General features: G+C 45.8%; 8 protein-coding genes across 9 annotated transcripts; 2 read left to right on the forward strand and 6 right to left on the reverse strand.

Annotated features, from left to right (window-relative positions):
• Window positions 1–84: 84 nt before the first annotated feature.
• LOC108073556 (complex III assembly factor LYRM7) lies at window positions 85–859 on the forward strand. Its single transcript, XM_017165242.3, has 4 exons — window positions 85–226; window positions 282–425; window positions 482–563; window positions 628–859. The coding sequence occupies exons 1-4, from the start codon at window positions 206–208 to the stop codon at window positions 792–794; spliced, it is 414 nt and encodes a 137-aa protein (XP_017020731.1). The 5' UTR covers window positions 85–205; the 3' UTR covers window positions 795–859.
• Window positions 832–2,950, reverse strand: LOC108073555 (peptidyl-prolyl cis-trans isomerase sig-7). The gene is made up of 2 exons (XM_017165241.3): window positions 1,261–2,950; window positions 832–1,202 (listed from the first exon to the last, which is right to left on the reverse strand). Exons 1-2 carry the CDS (start codon window positions 2,874–2,876, stop codon window positions 857–859), a joined length of 1,962 nt encoding a protein of 653 aa, XP_017020730.1. The 5' UTR covers window positions 2,877–2,950; the 3' UTR covers window positions 832–856.
• Window positions 2,951–3,239: 289 nt separating this feature from the next.
• Window positions 3,240–8,673, forward strand: Saf-B (Scaffold attachment factor B). 2 transcript variants are annotated; one of them, XM_017165149.2, is made up of 9 exons: window positions 3,240–3,499; window positions 3,641–4,123; window positions 4,184–4,211; window positions 4,530–4,641; window positions 4,718–4,764; window positions 5,665–6,736; window positions 7,104–7,253; window positions 7,401–7,841; window positions 8,072–8,673. In XM_017165149.2, the coding sequence occupies exons 1-9, from the start codon at window positions 3,380–3,382 to the stop codon at window positions 8,454–8,456; spliced, it is 2,838 nt and encodes a 945-aa protein (XP_017020638.1). In that variant the 5' UTR covers window positions 3,240–3,379; the 3' UTR covers window positions 8,457–8,673. The 2 variants fall into 2 exon arrangements, with proteins under 2 accessions (XP_017020638.1, XP_017020639.1); XM_017165150.2 differs by lacking the exons at window positions 5,665–6,736; window positions 7,401–7,841; window positions 8,072–8,673 and having other exon boundaries at window positions 7,104–7,224.
• Window positions 8,674–8,688: 15 nt separating this feature from the next.
• On the reverse strand, window positions 8,689–11,866 carry niki (nimA-like kinase). Its single transcript, XM_017164911.3, has 9 exons — window positions 11,166–11,866; window positions 10,968–11,106; window positions 10,625–10,908; window positions 10,397–10,570; window positions 9,836–10,345; window positions 9,602–9,770; window positions 9,362–9,547; window positions 9,074–9,306; window positions 8,689–8,866 (listed from the first exon to the last, which is right to left on the reverse strand). The coding sequence occupies exons 1-9, from the start codon at window positions 11,864–11,866 to the stop codon at window positions 8,722–8,724; spliced, it is 2,541 nt and encodes an 846-aa protein (XP_017020400.1). The 3' UTR covers window positions 8,689–8,721.
• Window positions 11,867–12,568: 702 nt separating this feature from the next.
• RabX4 (RAS oncogene family member RabX4) lies at window positions 12,569–14,218 on the reverse strand. The gene is made up of 4 exons (XM_017165211.2): window positions 13,846–14,218; window positions 13,252–13,544; window positions 13,074–13,187; window positions 12,569–13,001 (listed from the first exon to the last, which is right to left on the reverse strand). The coding sequence occupies exons 1-4, from the start codon at window positions 13,967–13,969 to the stop codon at window positions 12,891–12,893; spliced, it is 642 nt and encodes a 213-aa protein (XP_017020700.1). The 5' UTR covers window positions 13,970–14,218; the 3' UTR covers window positions 12,569–12,890.
• Window positions 14,219–14,346: 128 nt separating this feature from the next.
• Window positions 14,347–16,031, reverse strand: Kaz (E3 ubiquitin-protein transferase Katazuke). Its single transcript, XM_017165210.3, has one exon. It carries the CDS (start codon window positions 15,932–15,934, stop codon window positions 14,753–14,755), a length of 1,182 nt encoding a protein of 393 aa, XP_017020699.1. The 5' UTR covers window positions 15,935–16,031; the 3' UTR covers window positions 14,347–14,752.
• A 657-nt stretch (window positions 16,032–16,688) lies between these two features.
• Window positions 16,689–17,109, reverse strand: LOC108073358 (uncharacterized). Its single transcript, XM_017164922.3, has 2 exons — window positions 16,923–17,109; window positions 16,689–16,861 (listed from the first exon to the last, which is right to left on the reverse strand). Exons 1-2 carry the CDS (start codon window positions 17,091–17,093, stop codon window positions 16,748–16,750), a joined length of 285 nt encoding a protein of 94 aa, XP_017020411.2. The 5' UTR covers window positions 17,094–17,109; the 3' UTR covers window positions 16,689–16,747.
• A 2,296-nt stretch (window positions 17,110–19,405) lies between these two features.
• Window positions 19,406–20,123, reverse strand: LOC108073338 (uncharacterized). Its single transcript, XM_017164902.3, has 3 exons — window positions 19,963–20,123; window positions 19,658–19,903; window positions 19,406–19,592 (listed from the first exon to the last, which is right to left on the reverse strand). The coding sequence occupies exons 1-3, from the start codon at window positions 20,107–20,109 to the stop codon at window positions 19,527–19,529; spliced, it is 459 nt and encodes a 152-aa protein (XP_017020391.2). The 5' UTR covers window positions 20,110–20,123; the 3' UTR covers window positions 19,406–19,526.
• Window positions 20,124–20,608: the final 485 nt, after the last annotated feature.

Genomic DNA, 20,608 nt, shown 5'->3' on the forward strand with positions numbered 1-20,608 from the left:
AAATACCGAAGCGCGTTTTTAACGCGCATTAACCTTGTAAATATTTCTTGATATTTTGAATTAAAAAGCCATTTTGTTATAAAATATTTAAATTTGCAGTTTTTATTCATATTAATTCTGCCAATGAAAACAGTGTTGCAATACACTAAACTATTTACCGTAATTTGTTGATATTTACTGGATTTGGTCACACTACGGCAACAGAATGTCCAACTTGCGGCGCCAGGTAAATTTTTTTTAGCAAAATAACATAAATAAACCCTTTAATATATGACTTGTAGGTGCTCAGTGCCTTCAAAAAGCTCCATCGGACGCGGCAGTACGTCTTCGAAGGCGATGTCCAGGCTCTAACGGCAGGACGGGCTAAGATTAACGAATCGTTCTTGCAGAATCGAAACGAAACCAACGAGGATGAGATCCAGAAGGTTTGCACAGATTCTACACATTTATAAGATACATCTTACAAATCTTTAACCAATAGATGATTAAACTGGCCCAGGACGTGGATCACGAGCTGCGTACGAATGTGATTCAAGCCAAGAAAAAGGAGGAGGGTGTCTACGGTGAGTATGACATTATATAAACAAGATTTTCATTTGTTGAATCTCGGGAATCTTCTATTGACAGAACTGCGCATCACCCCGGAGACGACGCGGCTGGACAATGTGGTCTTCAATCCCGACGCAGTCATCGAGAAACCTAGGCGGCGACGCGGCGAAAAGAGCACGGAAGGCTGCTGTGGAGGAGCTGCAATGGCTGCTCTGGAGGCGGAGGTCGCGGCCCGCAAGAAGTAGTCTTACATAAATTTTTAGCTCTAGTCAAAATCCTTGGTTCCAATTAAAAACGTCGTTTATTGTTATTTCCTATGGTGTTTCTTTTTCGACTTGTGGCTGCTCTTGGAACTGGCGGCTTTTTGCTTGGTCTTCTTGCTCTTTTTGCGCTTGCTGCGCTCGTCCGAGGAGGAGGAGGAGGAACTACTAGAACTATCCGAGGATGAGCTGTCATCTTCACTTTCGGATTCCGAGGAACTCTCGCTGGACTCTGAACTGCTGCTTGCTGCCCGCTTCGATTTTTTCTTGGCTTGTTTCTTAGTCTTCTTTTCTGAAGACGCTGAAAGTTTTCGTTTTCTTTCGGGACTCTGCTTTCGGCTTGAATTTCTTGGCTCCTCACGATCCCGAGAAGCCTTTCTGTTAGCTTGGGGTCTGCAAAATAAGATGGTGTTAAAGGTTTACCGAAATAAAAGGACCTTATAATATATACCTTCGCTCTGCGGATCTATCTCGGTTTCTGACGGCTTCTTTGCTTCTACCGCTTCCATTTTCGTTACGCCTTCTGTCCTGCGGAGATCTGTCTCGCATGCTGTCGTTGCGATCCCTGGATGGGGACCTCCTCCGTTCTGTGCGATCCCTGGAACGTCTTCTTTGTGTTAGATCTCTTGTCCTGGAGGGTCTTCTTTGAGCCTGATCTCTTGAACGGGATCCTTTTCTCTGTGACATATCTCTGGAACGGGAACGTCTTCTATCATTACGACTCCTTGAGACCGATCTCCGTCGATCCCTCTGGTCGCGCTCATTGAAACGCTTTTGATCGTTGTAGTTCCTGCCCGGTCTGTCGCTTCGGTTTCGTGAGTTTGAACGCCGCCTTTCCTTTTGCTCTCTGGACCCCGAACGCCTGCGCACATTCTTTCGGTCATCTCGTTCCTTTTGCTCATTGTGGCGCTGCTCCCTTGCCTTTCTCCGTTCGGCGGAGCTCATTCTGCTTCTGGGATCCTCGGATCTTTTGCTATCCCGGTGATTATCGGCCCTGCCACGTCCTTGTGTGGGCTTCCTATGATCTTTGTTATCTCGCAAGTTGTCAAAGTCTAGCCTTTCATCGTCACCCACCACGCCGCGTCCTTTGCCTCGCCAGGTAATCTTGGATACGGATTGCGAGAAGTCGACGTGAATGCGACGATCGTCAATTAGGACATTATCCATCTTGAAGTAAGCAGCCTCGCAGGACTTTTGGTCTTCGAACTCCACGAAGGCGTACTGCAGGGAGTCTCCAGTCTTGCGGTCGCGTATCACTTCGCATCCCTTGACCACGCCGAACCGGCTAAAGATTATCTCTAGATCATCGTCGGTGGTCACTGGATTCAGTTTGCACACGAAGAGAACGTTTTCCGGCGGGGCCATGTCCGCATCCGGCAGATCACCGACTATCTCGAGGATAGTGGCACGCGCCTTGGCCTCCCGATCGGCCAGCATCTCCTGCATCTCCTCCATGGTCATGCCGTCGGTGTCGTCGATATCCTCGTCGGCAGCGATCCTGCCGTTTTTGAGGCGCTCGGCACTTGGCGAGGGCGAGCGACTGGGTGCCTGAAGCCCGCGCGGATTCGGAAATGGGTCCTCTAGCACCACCGTATGCGTGATGCGGATGTCCTGGTAGGGACGAAAACCATCATCCACTATGGCATCGTTCAGCTTACGCAGCACGTCGTGTCCCTCCACCACCTCCCCGATTACGCAGTGGGTGCCATCCAGCGAGGTCAAGCTGTCGCCCAGCGTGAAGAAGAACTGGGAGCCCACCAGGTTCTTGCCGGCGCTCACCAGCGACAGCATGCCGGCGCTAGAGTGGTGGATGCGGGGCAGGTACTCAGCCTCGAAGAAGCGCTTCTGCAAGCCTTCGACTACGCCCCAGACGGAGGAGCCGCCATCCCCGGCGCCGGTGGGATCGCCGGTCTGCGCTATAAACCCCTGCTGCACCGTGTGAAACAGATTGAAGTTGTAGTACTTGAGCTGGCAGAGCTTCAGGAAATTTAGGCAGGCGATGGGGCGTTCGTTGGTGAACAGGTCGACTGTCAGGTCACCTAGCGTGGTTTCTATAACCACAGACATGGCGAAGATTCACTTTTATGCCGACTTAATTGAAGATAAACAGAAATATCCGCGAAAACTAACTATTGGCTTTAGAGATGACACAAAATGAGTTTCTGTGAAAGGAAAACTATCGTTGACTCCGGATACCAGCGATATTTTTTAGTTGAGAATATTCTGAAGTTTTTAAAATGGATATATATAGTAAAACACAAATTGTAGTTTAAGAAAATAATTTAAGATAGTAAAAATATCAATTATTAATATTATGGCGTAAATTTTCGGTACTTGAAAATATTGCAAATATACCGATAGATATCATTCAGCTCAAGCCGATATGTATCGATAGTATCGATGTTCTTGCAGCTCTAATTTGTGTGTATCACTAGATTCGGTTTGACAGAAGATTTTTCACACGTTTCGAGTCGAGGAAAAGAAATTGTAATTTTAACTTCACCGATTTCCGAGTGTCCCAGTTGTAATTTAAATAAGATTAGTGACCCAGTGACCGAGCACAAGTGAAAATGCCCGAGCAAGGCAAGAAAATCTCCGAGCTGCGCGTATGCGACCTGAAAGAAGCGCTGGAACAGCGCAAGCTGGAGACCGTAGGCCCGAAGGTGGTGCTAATCGAACGTCTGGAAAAGGTGAGAGCACACGTCGAACGGCGCGGTCCACTGAGTGGCAATCCGGGTGGGAGACAGTTAGAAAGCGCAGCCAGTTGTGCAACTGCTACGTTCGCATACATATAAACTGTGCGTTTGCTTGTGTGCGTGTATATTTTCCAGGCTCTTAAGGAGGAGGGACTAGACCCCGCCACCCAATTGATTGTGCCGGGTGCCAAGCCCAAGAAACCCATACCTATGCCCATTAAGGAGGCCCAAAACGAGGTGATCATTAAAGAGGAGCCCATTGATTTAGATGACGAGCCACAGGGCCAGGATTCCGAGAACGGCAATGACTTCTCCCATCATGAGGACGATGATGGGCATGAGATTGATCAGGTGGGGGATGTAGACGATGAATGCGTGATCCTCGATGACGATGACGAGGAGGATGATCAGTACGACGATGACCAACAGAATGGTGACGACGATGGGGAGGCCGAGGGCGATCATCTGGATGGGGCCGAGAACAATGGCAATGAAGCCGAGGCCGGCAATCAAATCCAGGGCGAGGAGGAGAACACCGGCGACACCGTCAACATGGACAACGACGAGTCCATTAATCTCACAATTGGAGAGGATGAGCAGAAGCTGCTGCACGATGAGGTAAATATTCATCTCGAAAATTAGACTGCTCTATTCTAATTCAATTTGCTTTCTGTTTAGGCTCCCGATGACAAGTCTATTAAGTCGGGTGAGTTATTGGGATCCCAGATGTGCTGATATAGATGCTTGAAAAATTCTATAGCCGGGGAATAGGAACAGAATGAATGTATATGTGAATAGTCCGCCCCTTCCGGTGTTTTCAAAAGACAGACGTATTCGTTGCCCAACCAACGAATACATTACCATTTCTGCTCTCCTTAATCATTTGAATTTTTTGGTTTTATAAAAAGGTTTTTGAATTGAAATTGAATTAATGTATTGTTGGCTTAGTTATGATCGATTTTCGTTTCGTCTACCCGAAGTTAAACTTCTTTCTCGTTTCTAACTTACTTTGACCAATCTACAGTAAAACCGGCCAACAAATCCGATAAATCCAACTCGGGTGCCGACAAGAAGAGTGACGAGAGCGCACGCTCCAAGAAGAAGGATGACAAATTATCTGACAAAAAAGACGCCAGGTTAGTAGCCTCCCGGTCTCTTTTTTTAAACCGCCAACTAACTATCTTATGTCTTCATTTTTTCTATTTTAAAAAGCGATCAAAAGTCGTCTGGAAAATCAGTTAACCAAAAGGATGATAAAGGTAATTTAAGCTAAAGTTCTAGCATGGCTAAGTTCGGTGTGTATGTTCGGAAGGTATTGCGTTGGGATTGTTCGGGCCAAGCATGAATGCCCAGTTAAGGTCGATAAACTCAACAAAAGTTGACCATGTGTTCTAAAGATTGTGCAAGAGAGTGTGAATTTGGTTAGGCCATTTGGACTTGAAAAATGGATAGAAAAGGACGTGGATAACAGCAGGGATGTGAAGCAGCGGCGTTGGACCAGCAACTACGGCGATTGCAGCTAATCTAACAGTATTTTGTTCCAGTTGCATTGACGGAATACTTCTTAACTTCGATCCTGAAATTCTCCAGCGAGAAAAAGGGCAGTATGATGCCATAGCTCAGCTCTTTAAGAACCTAGACAAGAACCCAAACAGTTCAACAGATGGAAATCGAGCTGAGACTAAAACTGGAAGGAATCATTTCTTTGCTGAAGCTGGGAGTAGCAGTAAATGAATCCTCTGGACAAAGATCTTCTGCTTCAGGATTATTTTCCTCTTCACAGCGGTAGCAGATCAACTAAGAGGGCTCCGGATCGACGGGAGCGAGTCCTCGATCAAGGATGACGTGCGGACTGTGGAACACACATCCCTCCTCTTTCTCCTCTCTTTATCCTGGACCCATTTCCCGCCCCCCCCGAAGGAGGACCATTTGCAGCGATCGACCACCACCAACCTGATCAAATTCACACTCTCTTCGCTCCGTTAGGTGACGTGTTTGCGCTCTAAACTCCAACATCAGCAGCAGCTACAAATTCTGTGCGTTCACAACATGCTTCCCTTAAAGATCATAAACCAAAAAAACAGTTAACCAGTTACAGCCACTCAAAGCTTTGACCATAACTCTCTCTTCCAATATTATTATTTACATGGAACTTGCAGAGAAATCATCGACAGCAGCAGCATCTGGTGCCGCATCCTCCGCAGCATCAAGTGCCGCCGGCAACAAGTCCGGTTCGGGATCGGGCGCTGGCAATGGTGCCAACGGTGCCAACTCCTCGAACAGCAAGCAGGCGACGCTGTCTCGCAATCTCTGGGTCTCTGGCCTTTCCACTCTGACCCGTGCCAGCGATCTCAAGGCGATCTTTTCCAAGTTTGGCAAGGTGATCGGTGCCAAGGTGGTGACCAACACGCGTACGCCCGGCACTCGTTGCTACGGCTACGTGACCATGTCCTCGTCCGGGGACGCATCGAGGTGCATCGAGAATCTCCACCGCACCGAACTGCATGGACGCATCATTTCGGTGGAACGCACCAAGAACGAGATTGGCGGCAGCTCCAACTCCAAGGAGGGTAAGGGCAAGGGCGACGCTTCCAACAGCAACAAGAAGAAGGAGGATGACGGCGGCAAGAAGTCTGGAAATGGGAAGAGCTCCAGCAGCAACGGTGGCGACGACAAGAAGGGCGGCGGCGATGGAACCGGCGACAGCAAGTCCAACATCGGCGAGTCCAAGCGCGAAGGCAAGGAGGGCGGCAATAGGGAGCGCAATCAGCGCCGCAACGATGACAGGGGCAAGTCGGCCGCCAGCCAGGATAGGCGTCACGATCGTGAGCGGTCCGGTACTGGAGGCCACAAGGGGCAAGGCAGCCAGGATCATCGTTCCGGCCGCAATCCTCGTGATGTCGATCGCGAGATCTCGCAGCGTCAACGGGAACGCGAGCGTCGCCAACGTGAAATGCTGTCCTACCAGAAGATACGCGAGGAGCGCGAGCGTCAGCGCCTCCGTGAGCGGGAGCGTGAGCTGCGCGAGGAGGAGCGCCGTCGACGGGAGGCCCGCGAGCGTCAGCGCATCGAGGAGGAGCGCCTGGCCGAGGAGCGGCGCAAACTGGCTGTCGAGCGGGAGCGCCTTGAGCGCGAGAAGGCCGAGCTGCTGCGCATGGAGCGGGAGCGCCAGAAGCTGGAGCGCGAGAAAATCGAGCTGGAACGCCTTGAGCTGAAGCGACAACAGATGAAGTATGCTAACAAAAACAAAAACCAAAACAAAAATCGTACCGCGTTGCACTCGTGCCAGCGGAGAGACAACAACACAGATATATCTCTATATATTTATTTAGTACTCTCTTTCGGAAGGCATTTGTCCTTCTGATTAGTGCGTTGACTTAAGTTGCAGCCAGCAGCCTCCTCCACGTTGTTTCTTCGACTGTTGAACTGCTTCAAAACGGTTTATAGGCCAATGATGCATTCTAGTCTAAAGCTCGAGAGCTCCACTTGTCTCCCACCTCATCACCCGACCAGCCACTGCTGCTAGCCTCATTAACCGAACTTTTCTTGTCTCTTCCATCTCTCTTCCTCTCTCGCTCTTGTCGATTCACCTGCACAGGATTATGGAGTCTCGCGATGATCCTGTCAAGCGCGTAGTAAGCAAGCGCACCGATGACCGCTACGGAGAAGTTTCCGATCGCAAGCGCACTGCTATCTTTGATGCCCCACCACCACCGCGATTTGATACGAATCTAGTCAGCTCTCGCAGGTAAAGAAAAAGTCCATTTGATATTAAGTCGGATTTTTGTTTTGTTTTAATTGTTTAATGCTAAAAATAGTAGTAGTAATATTTGCCTCCCTTTAATGTTTCCCAATTCCACAACTGAAAACCTAATAATTTATCTTCCTCCCACAGCACCTATGACAAGAAACATGATGACTATGGCTCCTCGTCGAGCACTAAACGCGTTCTGGATGACTATTCCAGCTCCAACAAACGCATGGACTACAACAAGCGCAATGACTATGTCCCCTCGACCGGATCCAAACGTAACGCTGTCGACGACTACTCTTCGTCCTTGCCTAGCAAGCGCTCGAGTGGCAACGACTATAATGTTTCCAGCTCCAAGCATGATTACTCTTCGTCTAGCAAGCGCGACGATTACAAGCGTGACGTGGAGGTGCGTCACTTGCCGCTAGGCGGCGCCGTTGGAGGCTCCAGCAGCTCGTATTTGCACAAAAACAACACTGGCACTGGCTCCTATGTCAACAAGAACAACTCGAGCAGCGGTGGACGCTATAACGATTCGGATCGCAACAACACCTCGAACTACAGACGCGACGATTCGCAGAGCCTGTAAGTTGAAAGCAAATAATCGACTTTTGGCATTCATTATCCACATCCTGAATTTTATTTGTTGAAATGTCGTATGTGGTTTTAAGTTATACTAACTAGAATAATAAAAGCAATGTGCATTTATTAGAACATTTTATTTTTTATGGTTCTGTATTTTAAGCCTGTTTATTTTCCCTTTTTATATTTCTTGATAGTTTTATATTTATATTTATATTTCTCCATCATTTCAGAGGCAACAAACGCTATGACAACTCCAACTCCGGAGGCTATGGCAGCAGCTCGAACAACGTCAACATCTGGGCCCCCTCATCCGGTGGCGGAAGCTCCCACCTGGGCGGCAGCGGTGGTGGCGGTAATCAAATGAAGTCCTACAGCAACAATGGCATGTCCTCGAATATGCATAGCAACAATTCGTGGCCAAAGTCTACACCCGTGGAGGATAACACCTGGCGTCAGGGACCAGTTCAGGGTCGCTTCGATCGCGGCTACAACGATCGTTCCACCGGCTATCAGGGCAACAGCAGCGGCGGAGGCGGAGGAGGTGCGGGCGGTGGCATGTATGGTGCCAGCCGTCCCGCTCAGGATCGCTATAGCGGACAAGTGTCGCGCTATTAGGCGAACGGGCAACGTGCATTTTACAAGAGGCAACCAACCAACGAACCAACCAATCAAGCATCCCAGCATACCCATATAATGACCCTTCCCACAGCGCCAATGGAGCGTTGCTTCTATTTTAGTTCGCTTTAGTTGTAGTCTAAGCTTCTACACTTACATTTGGATAAATAAATGTATTATCAATAAAAAAGCATGACAAATATGCAAATAATCACAACTAATTAGTGTTATTTATATGTATTTATTTTATTTATATTTATTAAGTCTACATTTGGGGATAGTCACCCTCGTAGGAGGAGATGAGCGGGGTGGTTGTGTCGACTAACACCAGTACACTGTGGGCCAGGGGGTAGACATCGTGAACCTGCACGTAATAGCCACGATCGCACTGCTCTTTGGAGGAGAATAGTCTGTAGAAGATAATATTTTTATTTTATTCTCTATTTCATTTTGGTTAAGGGGGACATCCTATGTCGCTGTTTTATTTCAGAGCTTCATTTTCAGCGCTATAACTTTCTAACGTCATAGCACATAGAGAAATCCTTTAAAAAAATCCTATAAAAGTTATAGATATTTTTTACATTCACATGGGATGACCCCCTTAATACTCTTCTCACGCCAATATATCCACCGGTTCCAGTATCAACTCGGACTTGTAAACCGATGCCAGAAAGTTGGTGAACGCCGCTGTGTTGTTGCCCAGCTCCAGCTCTGTGTTGGGCGTGCAAATCTCCATACCCAAACCACTGCTGCTGGAGCCAAGTCCTGGCAGGCCGTTGCGAGTGCCCCAAACCGTGATGATGTTATCCTCGGAGGCCACTATAGTACACTGATCACTGCAGTTGGCCTTCTGTGAATGGTCAACTTAGGAAGGAGTCTCTGTACTAAATGAGAGGACTACAAACCACAATATAGCGAGATTTGACAGCATCCACCAGGGTAGGATGATCTACGGAGTTGCAGTGCCTTATACCACGCTGACCCTCAGCATTTCGACCCACAGTGTAGACATAGCCTCCTTCCACTAGGAACACCGAGTGGGTGGACGAGAAGCAGGCCTGGATTACCTTGTGCGGCAGTTGGACTTTTTTCTAAAGACGAGAGTTGACCTTAAAGATTACATATAAGATGAAGCAGTTACTTACAAAAGCAGTGATCTTTCCTGGTCTCTGGAATCCCAGCTTGTTGTAATCATTGCTGCCGCAGACATGGAGCTCTCCATTGGCAAACAGCACGGCGGAGGTATCAGGACCACAGTAGATCTTAGTGGGTTTAGTCTTCACATGGGACAAGAGAATCTTCTGTGGGAATTTCCTGGAACAAAAAGGATATGTTCATGGTAAAAGATTTTTATAAATAAAGATCCTCCAAGTACTCACTGCTGATGCTGGTAGTTACCCAGACCTAGGGCTCCGCAGGCACTGGTGCCCCACACATAGACCGCTCCCTCCCGGCTCAATGCCAGGACATGGTGCAGTCCGGCGGCCACTTGCTCCACCCGGACATCAGCCAGACGGGCCACCAGCTTGGGCGTATGGTAGTTCCTTTGCTCATCCTGCCCCAGAGCCAGATTAGCGTTGCTCCCACAGCTAAGCAAGCTGCCAGCTTGGGTGACTAGGATAGTGAAGCCATCGCCGGCACAGGCACCAATCACATGGTAGTTGCGCACGCTCTCCATGCGGCTGGGATAGTGCTTCCAGGCCTCCAGCGCTGTGAGTCCCAGCTGGCCATGGGTGCCCTCGCCCCAGGCATATGCCGATCCATCCTCGTTGACCACCACAAAGTGTGAGTCCGACATGGCTACGCTGACGATGACGGCCTTGGGCGGCAGCTGGATCGGAGCCATGCTGAAGCAGGTGCCAAAGGCCTTAAGTTGATATAAAACGGATCTAAGGGTGGGCAACTGGGTTAGAGAGTTGAATGCAGGATCAACTAATTACCTTTTCTCCAGGATCTCATGCGGCGCCGCCGTCTCCGCGCTCATCAGCTGTTTGGTCTCCGTCTGAGCGGTGGGCAGCTCCAGTTCCATGGTCACGTTGCTGTGACCGGCGGTAGGAACAACAGCCGCCAGGTGTTGGCCACTGGGACCACCCACATCATCCTCATAGGAGTAGCTTTAAGAGAGACGGGAGCTTACAAGAGTGGAGGAATAGAAGGTCCCAACTCACCCCTTGTTCTTTCCCAGACTCCGAAATATGAGCGGAATCCAATAAACCAGAACCTCAGAGGCCGTGGGCCGCCGGGCGGCCTCCACCTGCAGCAGATTGGACATGAGGCTTTGCAATCCCGACGTATAACCCGAGGGAACTGGGGTGTAGTTGCCAGCCATGATCTTGGTGACCAGCTCGGAGAGATTAGAGGCGGCAAACGTCTTCTTGAGGCAGCACATTTCGCCCAGAATGCAGCCCAGAGCCCATATATCGCTCTTGTTATCGTACTCCTTACCCTCGCACTGAAGAACATAATAGAGAAACTAACTAATGAAGGGCTAAGCCGGACAGGATCACTTACCATCTCCGGACTGAAGTAGTAGGGTGTTCCCAACACCGTCTGGGCATGAATCTTGGTGTTCATAATCTTGGAAATGCCAAAGTCGCCTATTTTGACTATACCTCGTCGATTGAGGAAGACATTGGCTGTCTTGAGATCCCTGCAGACATAAAAAACATTCTCAATAATACCCTAAAAGTAATCCACAACCCTTCTCACCGATGCAGTATATTTTCCGAGTGCATGTAGTTAATGGCGCTGGAAATTTGCTCAAATACCGCGATTATGTAGCGTTCCGGAAAGTGCAGCTTGCCCTGACGCTCGGCAATAATGTGGGCCAGGGTACCTCCATCCGCGTACTCCATCTCTATGAGCAGCGTGTTGTCTTTGATGAAGCTTCCCAGGTAGCTGACAATGTTGGGATGATGCAGCTTCGAGAACACATCCACCTCGTTCATGGCCAGATCCCGACCCGGCGGCGTCAATTCACTTAGATTGATCTGTTTAAAGACAATCTGATGTCCATCGGATTTACGTCGGTAGAGAATGGCGATGCCGAAGGAGCCCTGCCCCACCACTCGCACCTTCTCGTAGTTGGCCAGTTCCGGACCTGCCACCACCAATGCCGTCGCCGCTGCTGCCTCCCTAGGAACGCTGAGCTGTAGTAGATGTTCTTGTCGGGCAGCAGGTCCCTGAGCTTTGCTGCTGGACATGGCCTCCGCTAGCGATGTACTGGCCGCTCCGGTAGTACCGTCCGTGATGGTAAAAACCGTGGGTAGGACCCGACAGCAGGTGGATTTCTTCCTCGCTGGCACCTGTCCCAATGGCAACTGCAGCGAGCTGGTGGTCAGAGTGGTGGCGTCCGTTATCCGACCGTTGAAAATGGGCAGGGAACTAGCCTTGGCGCGGAACTTCTTCATCTCCTTCGAGAGTGGCGGGCACAAGCAACCACAAGTCGCTCCGAGTCGTGTCTGTTGGATAATAGTTTCTATTGGCATGTGTCCATCGAGTTGGAGTTGTGGTCAAAGCCCGGTTGCCAGGCGACCACGCCTGGGAATGGGCTTGTGGACATGTCCGAGTAAATGTTATCAGTAGGTCTGCGCTAATTGGCCAGTCCGGGTCCGGGGCGGGGGACATTATCATAAGCAATTGGATTGGAAATGGGAACGATATTTGCAGAGCCACTATTAGGAATAATCGATGTTAATTTCGGGAATGGAGTGCATGGGGGTATTGCTAAATAAGTCATTTGACAAACCTTCTAACGGAAATGCTTCCGGGGTATTTATTTTTTAAATTTTTGAATATTTAAGTTAATAATAATTTAAATTTTTAGTAAAAATTGGGGATTTTGATTCTGTGGACAAACCAACTTTTTTGGAGGTCTTTTGCGAGTTTCGTTATAGCTCCTATACCGCTAAATATTTTTCAATAAAAAATTTTACACATAATTGTTTAAATGTTGTGTTATTTTATGGTATATAATTTAAAAAGCTAACTTTAGCCTTTTCGCCACAAGAATTTTTTGAAAAGGGGCTTGTTTGGCACCGAAGTAACCTTAATCCCCACTCAAAAACCTTAATAAAAAGCGCAATTTAGTTTCTTATGAGTATAAATGTATTTAGCATTAGATTATAATTATTGGAATCGAGACAATATGCATGTATAATCGACCGTTATGTATTCGCAGGAATATGCTAAAATATTTATGCTATCTTCTCTTGGACTATGTGTACCTTAAAATGCACAATCTGAACGCATCACGTAGAATGCAATACGCCGCAGTGCCCCACTATCCCCACACTCTGGGTGGCGGTGGCGGCCTATGCACGAACTTGGCTACAATGCTACACAACGCTCAATAGCTTTGGACAACTTGTTCTCAGGTTTTGCGGTATGCGGCTTTGCGGTTTTGCGATCGCATCGTATTCCATCGATGAGTATTTAGCAGGTGCAGCGATTCTCGCCGGAAAGACTGCCGAGACTAAAGGTGCCGAGGCCATTTGAGCCGGGTGATTTCTTGTCTTTGCTCTCGTCGTTGTCAAAGTTGTCGCCCTAGCAATAAATTAAGTATAAGATATCATATTCTATATCTTTCTTGTTCAGTTCATAATGTAAGTTACTCACCCGACGCTCTCTTTGTTCGCGAATTTTGCGAGCCAGCGACAGAAACGCATCCTCAATATTTATGTTCGACTTGCACGACACCTCGAAGAAGGGCATGTCAAAGTTCTCGGCAATCTGGAAATTATCGAAAGTGTCAATATGGCATATATCCATTATCCAATCCTTCTTGGGAACCCACCTTCTCGCCTCTCTCCTTGTCCACCATACGCTGGGTGGCCGAGCATTCGCATTTGTTGCCCGCCAGCACCTTGACCACATCTGGTGAGGCGTTCTCCTGGATGTTGCGCAACCAGTAGGACAAGTTGTTGTAGCTCTCTAGATTGGTCACATCGTACATGAGCAGGATGCCCATGGCACCGCGATAGTATGCCGTGGTCAGTGTTCGGAATCGCTCCTGCCCGGCCGTGTCCCAGATTTGTAGTTTTATGGGCACGCCATCGAGGTTAATCAGCTTTTGCTTGAAGTCTATACCTGGGAGGGAAGATGAGATGGGATAAAAGGATGATAGTGTGTACACTGTACATATGTGTGCTTACAGCTAAGGTTAAACTAATAGAACTTTCTGTGATATTTTTATAAGACATTAAATAAATTTTAATGGTTTATTCTGTGTGAATTATAATTTTGAAAAATTCCGTAGTAAGAAAAATTGCAATTTCTAATCAAAAATCCTTTTGACCCTGGCTTTTCCTAGTAATCCTACTTTAGTTACCCCATAAGTTATACTTTTTCGGCTGCTGTTGCCTTCAGATTGAGGCTGGGGGCAACTTACCTATGGTGGAGATGTATGTGTCGTAGTACTTCTCATCGCAATATCTGTGCACGATGCAGGTCTTGCCCACATTGGAGTCGCCCAGCACCAGGACTTTATATGTGGCCACAAAGTCCAGTGCCATATTGCCGGAGCCCGTGGATCTTGATAGTTGATATAAATATTAAATCCAGCAGAGAGGAGCGACGACGACGGAGGTTTTGTTGTTTGGTTGGTGGTGATGGGTACAAGTGGTGGTGGTTTGGCTTTGGCTCCGAGGGGTTGCAGCGGGCTGTGTGTGTAGCTTGTTTATGTATCCGCTGGCTTGCGCTCGGCCTGGTGGTTTGTTGTTGCTCGTTCGCAGCTGTTCCTCCTAGAGTTGCAACGGCGTCATACAGATTTCTGGTGTAATTTTTCACAATTTCCCCCGAGGGAAGGGGGCGCCGCGCGCTCTCAACAATAACAACAGCCGTCCGGTGGCGAAAAGCTGGGATTTTCACGTTAATTGACAACTGACTACCGTTAACTGGTCTCTCGTATGATTTAACCTTTATTTGTATCTTTATTTTAATGTAATATAAGTGTAAGTGGTGTTAGGTGTGCATAGTGTGCCACTTGAGAGATGGAAGGGTCGAATTACGCCGTTCGCGTGAATCAACCTCGACGCACTGACTGCTCTGCCCAATCCGTGGAGGCGGAGTCGACTAATCAATAGACCTGCGCATGCGCAGCAGCAGTTTCAACTGCCGATGTATCGAAATCGGAATTTAAATCGAGGGCGTTCGCGGGCGCTCCAAGTCGCTTATTAATAGTAATAATAATATTAGACATCATTCTGTAGTTACATGTTCAAAAATAGAGTTATTTCTTGCTTAACTTAGTGCTGATGGGTTGGGGGAGGAAGAGAGGAGGGCCGATCGCCCGCCGCTTACATCACAAAGACCTTTTCGATCTTGGGGTTGGAGAACTTGGTATTGGTCACCGGACAGGTCACGGTGCCGTCGTCTTTGGTGATGTCTGGCAGAGCCATCTGGCCGAAGATCTGTCCGTTGGGCAGCATCATCGGCTGGTTGTGCTCGTTGAGCGGCAGCCCCGTCACACGGCAGATTAGGCGGCTCTGGACACAGTGCGAGTATGGCAACTTGAGGGCGATGCGGTTGAGATCCTCCTGGCAGACGGGGCAGTTGAGGTTGCGGCAGGTCTGCGCGTAGCAGTGGGGCGTCTTCAGCGCCGACAGACCCGCCTGCACAGCCGCCGAGAACACGGATGTGCTGGACAGCTGGAAGAGGCGGTAGTTCTCGTGGCGGAAGTCAAGCACCAGCTGTTGCCAGCGTTGCGGATCCATGTACTTGCGATAGTGCTCCGCCTCGGCATCGGACGGATAGGCCAGCAGGGCCATCACGTGGCAAATCTCGTTCAGCTGAGTCTTCTCGTAGGCGGGGAAGTAGCGGCGCGAGTGCTTCACCGCCTCGAAGCGCTGGTTCTGACGCACCAGCTCGATGAACTCCTGCACCCGCAGGCTGAACTCAATTGTGGAGTTGATTTTGCGCAGCTTGGACTTGTTGTCGATGCACCAGAGCACGCACTTGGTGGTGCTGTGGCTGGCCAGGTCGTCCTCCACCTCGCGCGATGTCTGAAATATGTCCAGGTTGGTCAGGTGGCGCACATCCGACCTGGCGGCCAGCTCCTCGGCAGTCTCGTAGTAGCCCATGCGCAGCAGATGCTCGATGACCAGTCGGTCCAGCCGGATGCGCTTCCACTGGTCCACCGATCCTTGCCACAAGTCGCCAGTCACACTGTTCGGCGGTGTGATGCCCTTGAGGTGCTCCAGCTTGCGCTTGCAAATCTGGGTGACGCTCAGCTCGTCGTTGATGCTCTCCTCGGCCTTGCGTTTGAGCACCTGCAGCTTCTGGGCCACATTGCCCATCAGCTTGGTCACGTCCGACAGGATGGGGCCCTCGCACTCCAAGGCCTTCTCCACCTGACGCGAAACGTTGGTCACCTGGTCCACCTCACGGTCGATGATCTTCTGCGCGGAGCGGAAGCGCTTGTTCAGCATCTCGTATGGCACCTTTAGAGTGGCGTGCTCCAACGCCTTAATCTCCGACATTTTCGCACAAATTCCTTTTATTCTCGTTCTCCTGTGAGACGCAATTTACGTTGTCTTTTTTCCTTGCCTTCGTTTGTTTTTCTTTTGTGGGCAGCGAGTTGCCAGATCGACGGCGACAGCTCATAGAGCTGCTAGCTTTTTTCCCACTAAAAAAACCATTATTATTATCAGTTCTTATAATAAATATTTATTTTAATAATATAATTAGAATATTTTATTGATTTAGCATTGCTTATTCAAGTATTTATTCATTTATTATTTATTTAACTTGCTAATTTTAAAATATTAGCTTTGACAGCCTTTCCCGCTAGAAATGGCTATTTTCTTTGGAAAATATTGCCATCACTGCCTATGGCCGCACATAAGGAAAGGGATGGGTTCTGATGGCGTCCAACAGCTGATTGATGTTTTACTGCTACAAAAACAAATGGCTGCTCAGATGCCGTTACTTTAAAGCATATGCATGTGTGTATGGTATATTTGTGTATGTATGTATGTCAATGAAGAAATAATGAGTTTGCAATTTTCTTGGAGGAGATTTATTTATTTTTTTAATGGTTTATTTCAGATTTTCCAAAAGTTGGCATATTTTGTACATTGCATTTGTATGTACATATGTGTATTTCGAAATACATATGTATGTATTTTTGCATGCTTCAGTTTACATATGTATGTGTGCTGGAAATCGTTGAAAGTTTCTCCTCCTTACCCCAAATTCTGGTTAGGGGGAGATACCTCGTAATACTCAGTAATATTCATATTCAGTAATATTTTATTTCAGGTGATAAATCTTTTGTAAAAATCTAAAGTAGGTTAAGCGTTGCAACGTTGAATGTAAACCAGGCATTTTAGACTGCAACATTGCTCGGCCATCGTGCATCTGCGTCTAAACGGCACACATTTTTCGGCCAAACTCAGACGATTTAGCTGGTGATTACATTTATTTTTAAACATTTAGCAATAAATATTATAATCAATAAATACTTACCTGAGTTAAATTTTTAGATAATGGCATTTCCAATGATAAGTTTTGACCATTAAAGGGTCCAAATTCCGCCATTCCATAAGGTATCTTTTGATATTTGGGTTGAATTTTGGCAGCCATTGCACCAACCAAAAATACAAGGACCAATGTAAGACCTGTTGTAGTAATCTTCATTGTTGATTTCTAACTAAGGCCTCTATGCATCTCCTTTATATACCCTTCATGGGTGTGGACAAATCGAAAGAAAACAGAGTTTTATGTTTTATCATTGTATTTACAGGCTGGTTGTTGAAAAACAGATGTGTCAAATCGGATATGAATAATTTCTAGGTGGCAAAGAGTCGGTGACTAAAGTCAACCACCGGCGGACTCTGCCAAACACTTTGCACAGAATCGGCGGCTACCAGATTTCTGTAGTCCGCAACGCCCCGGAATAGGCTAAGGAACATATTGGTGAACAGAGTGACTTCATCAGGATTCAGAGGATTCAGCTGCTGCTGCGTGGGAGGCTTCGATATCCCAGGCAATTTGGCATCCTTTGAAGCAGAATCAATTCCGGCGGGCAGAGCTTGTACTTGAGCCTATTACAAATAAAATAATAATTAATTTACAAGATATATATAAAGGTAAGTATTAAAAATGAAATACGTCCAATAACTATACCGTTTTTTGTACAACATTTTACTTACAGCCACGACTAGCACAACAAATGCGAGGACCAACATAGTGATTTCAGATCGCTGTCTAACGCGCATTTAACTGAGTACCAACTCAGGTCCCAACTTGGCTTTTAAACCCCGCCATTATTGACTCTCTGACCCAGTGGCATTAATTAATTGCAACACCTTTGGCTTGTTGGACATGCTTTCCTTGCTTGTTGAAGTCAAGAATCGGTTTACATTTGTGTCAAGAAGCCCGAGATAATTGGAAATTCCCACTGTCAATATTTAATGCCAATGCCTCAGATACGATAATGGTTGCAGATATCGAAACTGAAAGCGGGAACGTGTAATATTTGAACAATCAGCGTTTAAAGGCTTCTGGGTGAGGCCTCTTGATTTTAATGGGTCAAGGTCAGTACTTTTATGAGCCGTCGTTTCTTGGAAACTTTCTGGCAGGGGCACTCCCAAAATTTTTTTTATTAGCTTTCTAAAGAACTAAAGAAGAAATATGCATGTTTGGGAATCAACTCAAAGTTTAATTATATTTTTTAAGAAATTTATATTTTTAAAAAGGGACTTTCCCAACATTTTATTAATTTCTTAAAAAAAAAATTGTTTCAACTTTGACAAATTCTAAAAGTTTGAGTCATTGAAGATATATTGACCATTGACATTTTTCTAAAAAAATTGTATAAATAAGTGCCTAATATATTTCAGATGAAGAAAGACATAATAAATAAGGGGGGTTAACTAATATGATGATTAAAAATGCTTTGGTCAAGTTTGTTTTATTTTCAAATTATAAGCATTTTGTACAAATTTGAACAAAGTTGTGTAAATAAAGCTGAACATTATTTAATTTTTTAATAGAAAGAATAAGAATCAAAGGTATTTTCAAAGTTTTATGATACAAATTTAAAAAATAATTTCTAAAATTACCACGAGTCATCGACCCGATTAGCTGGAACTGCATAGTAAGGGGGATATCCAAAGTTATTCATTTTCCGGGCACACATATTGAGGTACGTCATACACTTTCCTGAGCAGCAATCCCAATGGGTTTGACACTAGCGGTTAAAAGATGACTTCAAAAAAATCTAAGAAAAAATATCCCATCTTACGTATCCTCCATTATGGGAACAGGCTGTCGAGTATCCAAGGAAACAAAGGAAAAGTAACAGTTTCTTAATAATATGCATTATTGACATTTTTACGATGGGACACCAGAGCTTTAACTGAGGCGATCGTGGGTGAAGATCGCTTCTTATATATGATTTGCGTTTTAAAAATGCTTTATGATTTGATTTATGAATTTATAATTTATATATTAATACTTTCAATTTTAATTCTATTCATGTCCATATATATAACAGCTTTCATTTTTATGATAATTAATTTCTGTATTTAAATTTGTAATATATAAAATCGCCCTAAACCCCTAGGCTTTTCCTTTTTATCGTACCATAAAAAAATATATATATACATATATATAAGATATGACAAATACAGTATACAACAAACTTATCAGGTCAAGCACATGCTGGGTTTTTTATACATTTTGCTCAGTTTAATGCATATCACTTTGAGGTTGTCGCAGAAAGCCCGCATTTGCTTTATCAATTTTATTACTTACAGTGTCAGTTAAAGGGTTTGACAACAAATACATACATATTTAATATATAAATAATTTATATAAAATATATATAGTTCAAGCAAAATGAATTTTAGGGTTTGAATCCTCATATTTTGGTTCGTAACATTAATTTAAATGTAAGTAAAATTCGTAAATATAACAACCTTAGATCAAATAAACACAATAATCAATAACATTTTTAAATAACAACAATATATTTAATTTTCTAAATAATTAAATTTGTAACAGTAATAATTTGTAATTTGGTAATAAGCTGGTTTGTCACATTTCCTTATTGTCCCCTAAAATCGCTCAGGTGACACACCTGTGCATGTAGAAGTGACAGCGCAAATTACAGCAGTCCGTGCTGGTGTTACACTGAAAAATAAAAAGAAAAGAGTTAAAATAGTTCATGTTTATTATATTTTAAGGGAAATCCTTACCGGTCCTCCGACATTCTGGCATTGTGGTGCTGCCTGCGAGACAATATTATAAACTTCCTTTGAAGGATTTGGCAGATCAGAAAGTCCAACGACTTGCACATGATCAACCGGTGCCTTGATTCCAGTATCAAAGATTCCATTGAAGCCGGGCGTGTGGGGAATGGGAATGCGATCATCTATTTTCTTGGCACAGGTACTGAGGTAGGTCATGCACTTGTGTGAACAGCACTCCGCGTGGGTCTGGCACTGCCAATTTAAAAAAAGCTTAGCAAAGGCATATACGATCTATTAACTATGTTTTTTACGCGTTCTCCAATTTCCTGACAGCTGCGACGCCCCACATCCTGACGAGCTGACACAACACCCAGGACACACAGCAAGAGACCCAATTGCACGATTGCAGGCATTATAGACATCTTGACGCTGGCAAAGTAAAGACCGAACTGAAGCATTCGGATTCTGGATTGCGACTTATAAGCGATCTCTGTTATGAGAACCACCTAAAGAGAGCGAAAACAAGATGACTAATAGCTCTGCGGTATCATTTCGACTATCTGCTACCGCCTAATTAGGCCTATTCATTCCTGTTCACGTATATTTCTTAGGAATCAATATGTCTAATATATGCGTAAGCACGTAGTCGAAAATAATATCAATATTTGCTGAAAGAAGTGCTTACTAGAATTGGAGCAGCTATTCTTATTTTCAAAAGAAACAATACATTTCTTTGTACAACTTTTATTAATATAGAAACAACTTTCTGATAAAGTTATTTTAGTTAAAGAACTTTTAGTTTGTTAATTAACTTGCTTTGTCAGTTTTCCTTAGGTGACACACTTCCGGGAGATAAAGTGACATCGACCTGTGCAGCAATCACTTATTTTGAAACACTGGAAAATATTTGGGAGAGTAGAAGATTGTCTTACTTATAAATTAAATTATAAACATTAA

The sequence above is a fragment of the Drosophila kikkawai genome, chromosome 3R (genome assembly GCF_030179895.1).
Source record: "Drosophila kikkawai strain 14028-0561.14 chromosome 3R, DkikHiC1v2, whole genome shotgun sequence".
NCBI lineage: Eukaryota > Metazoa > Arthropoda > Insecta > Diptera > Drosophilidae > Drosophila > Drosophila kikkawai.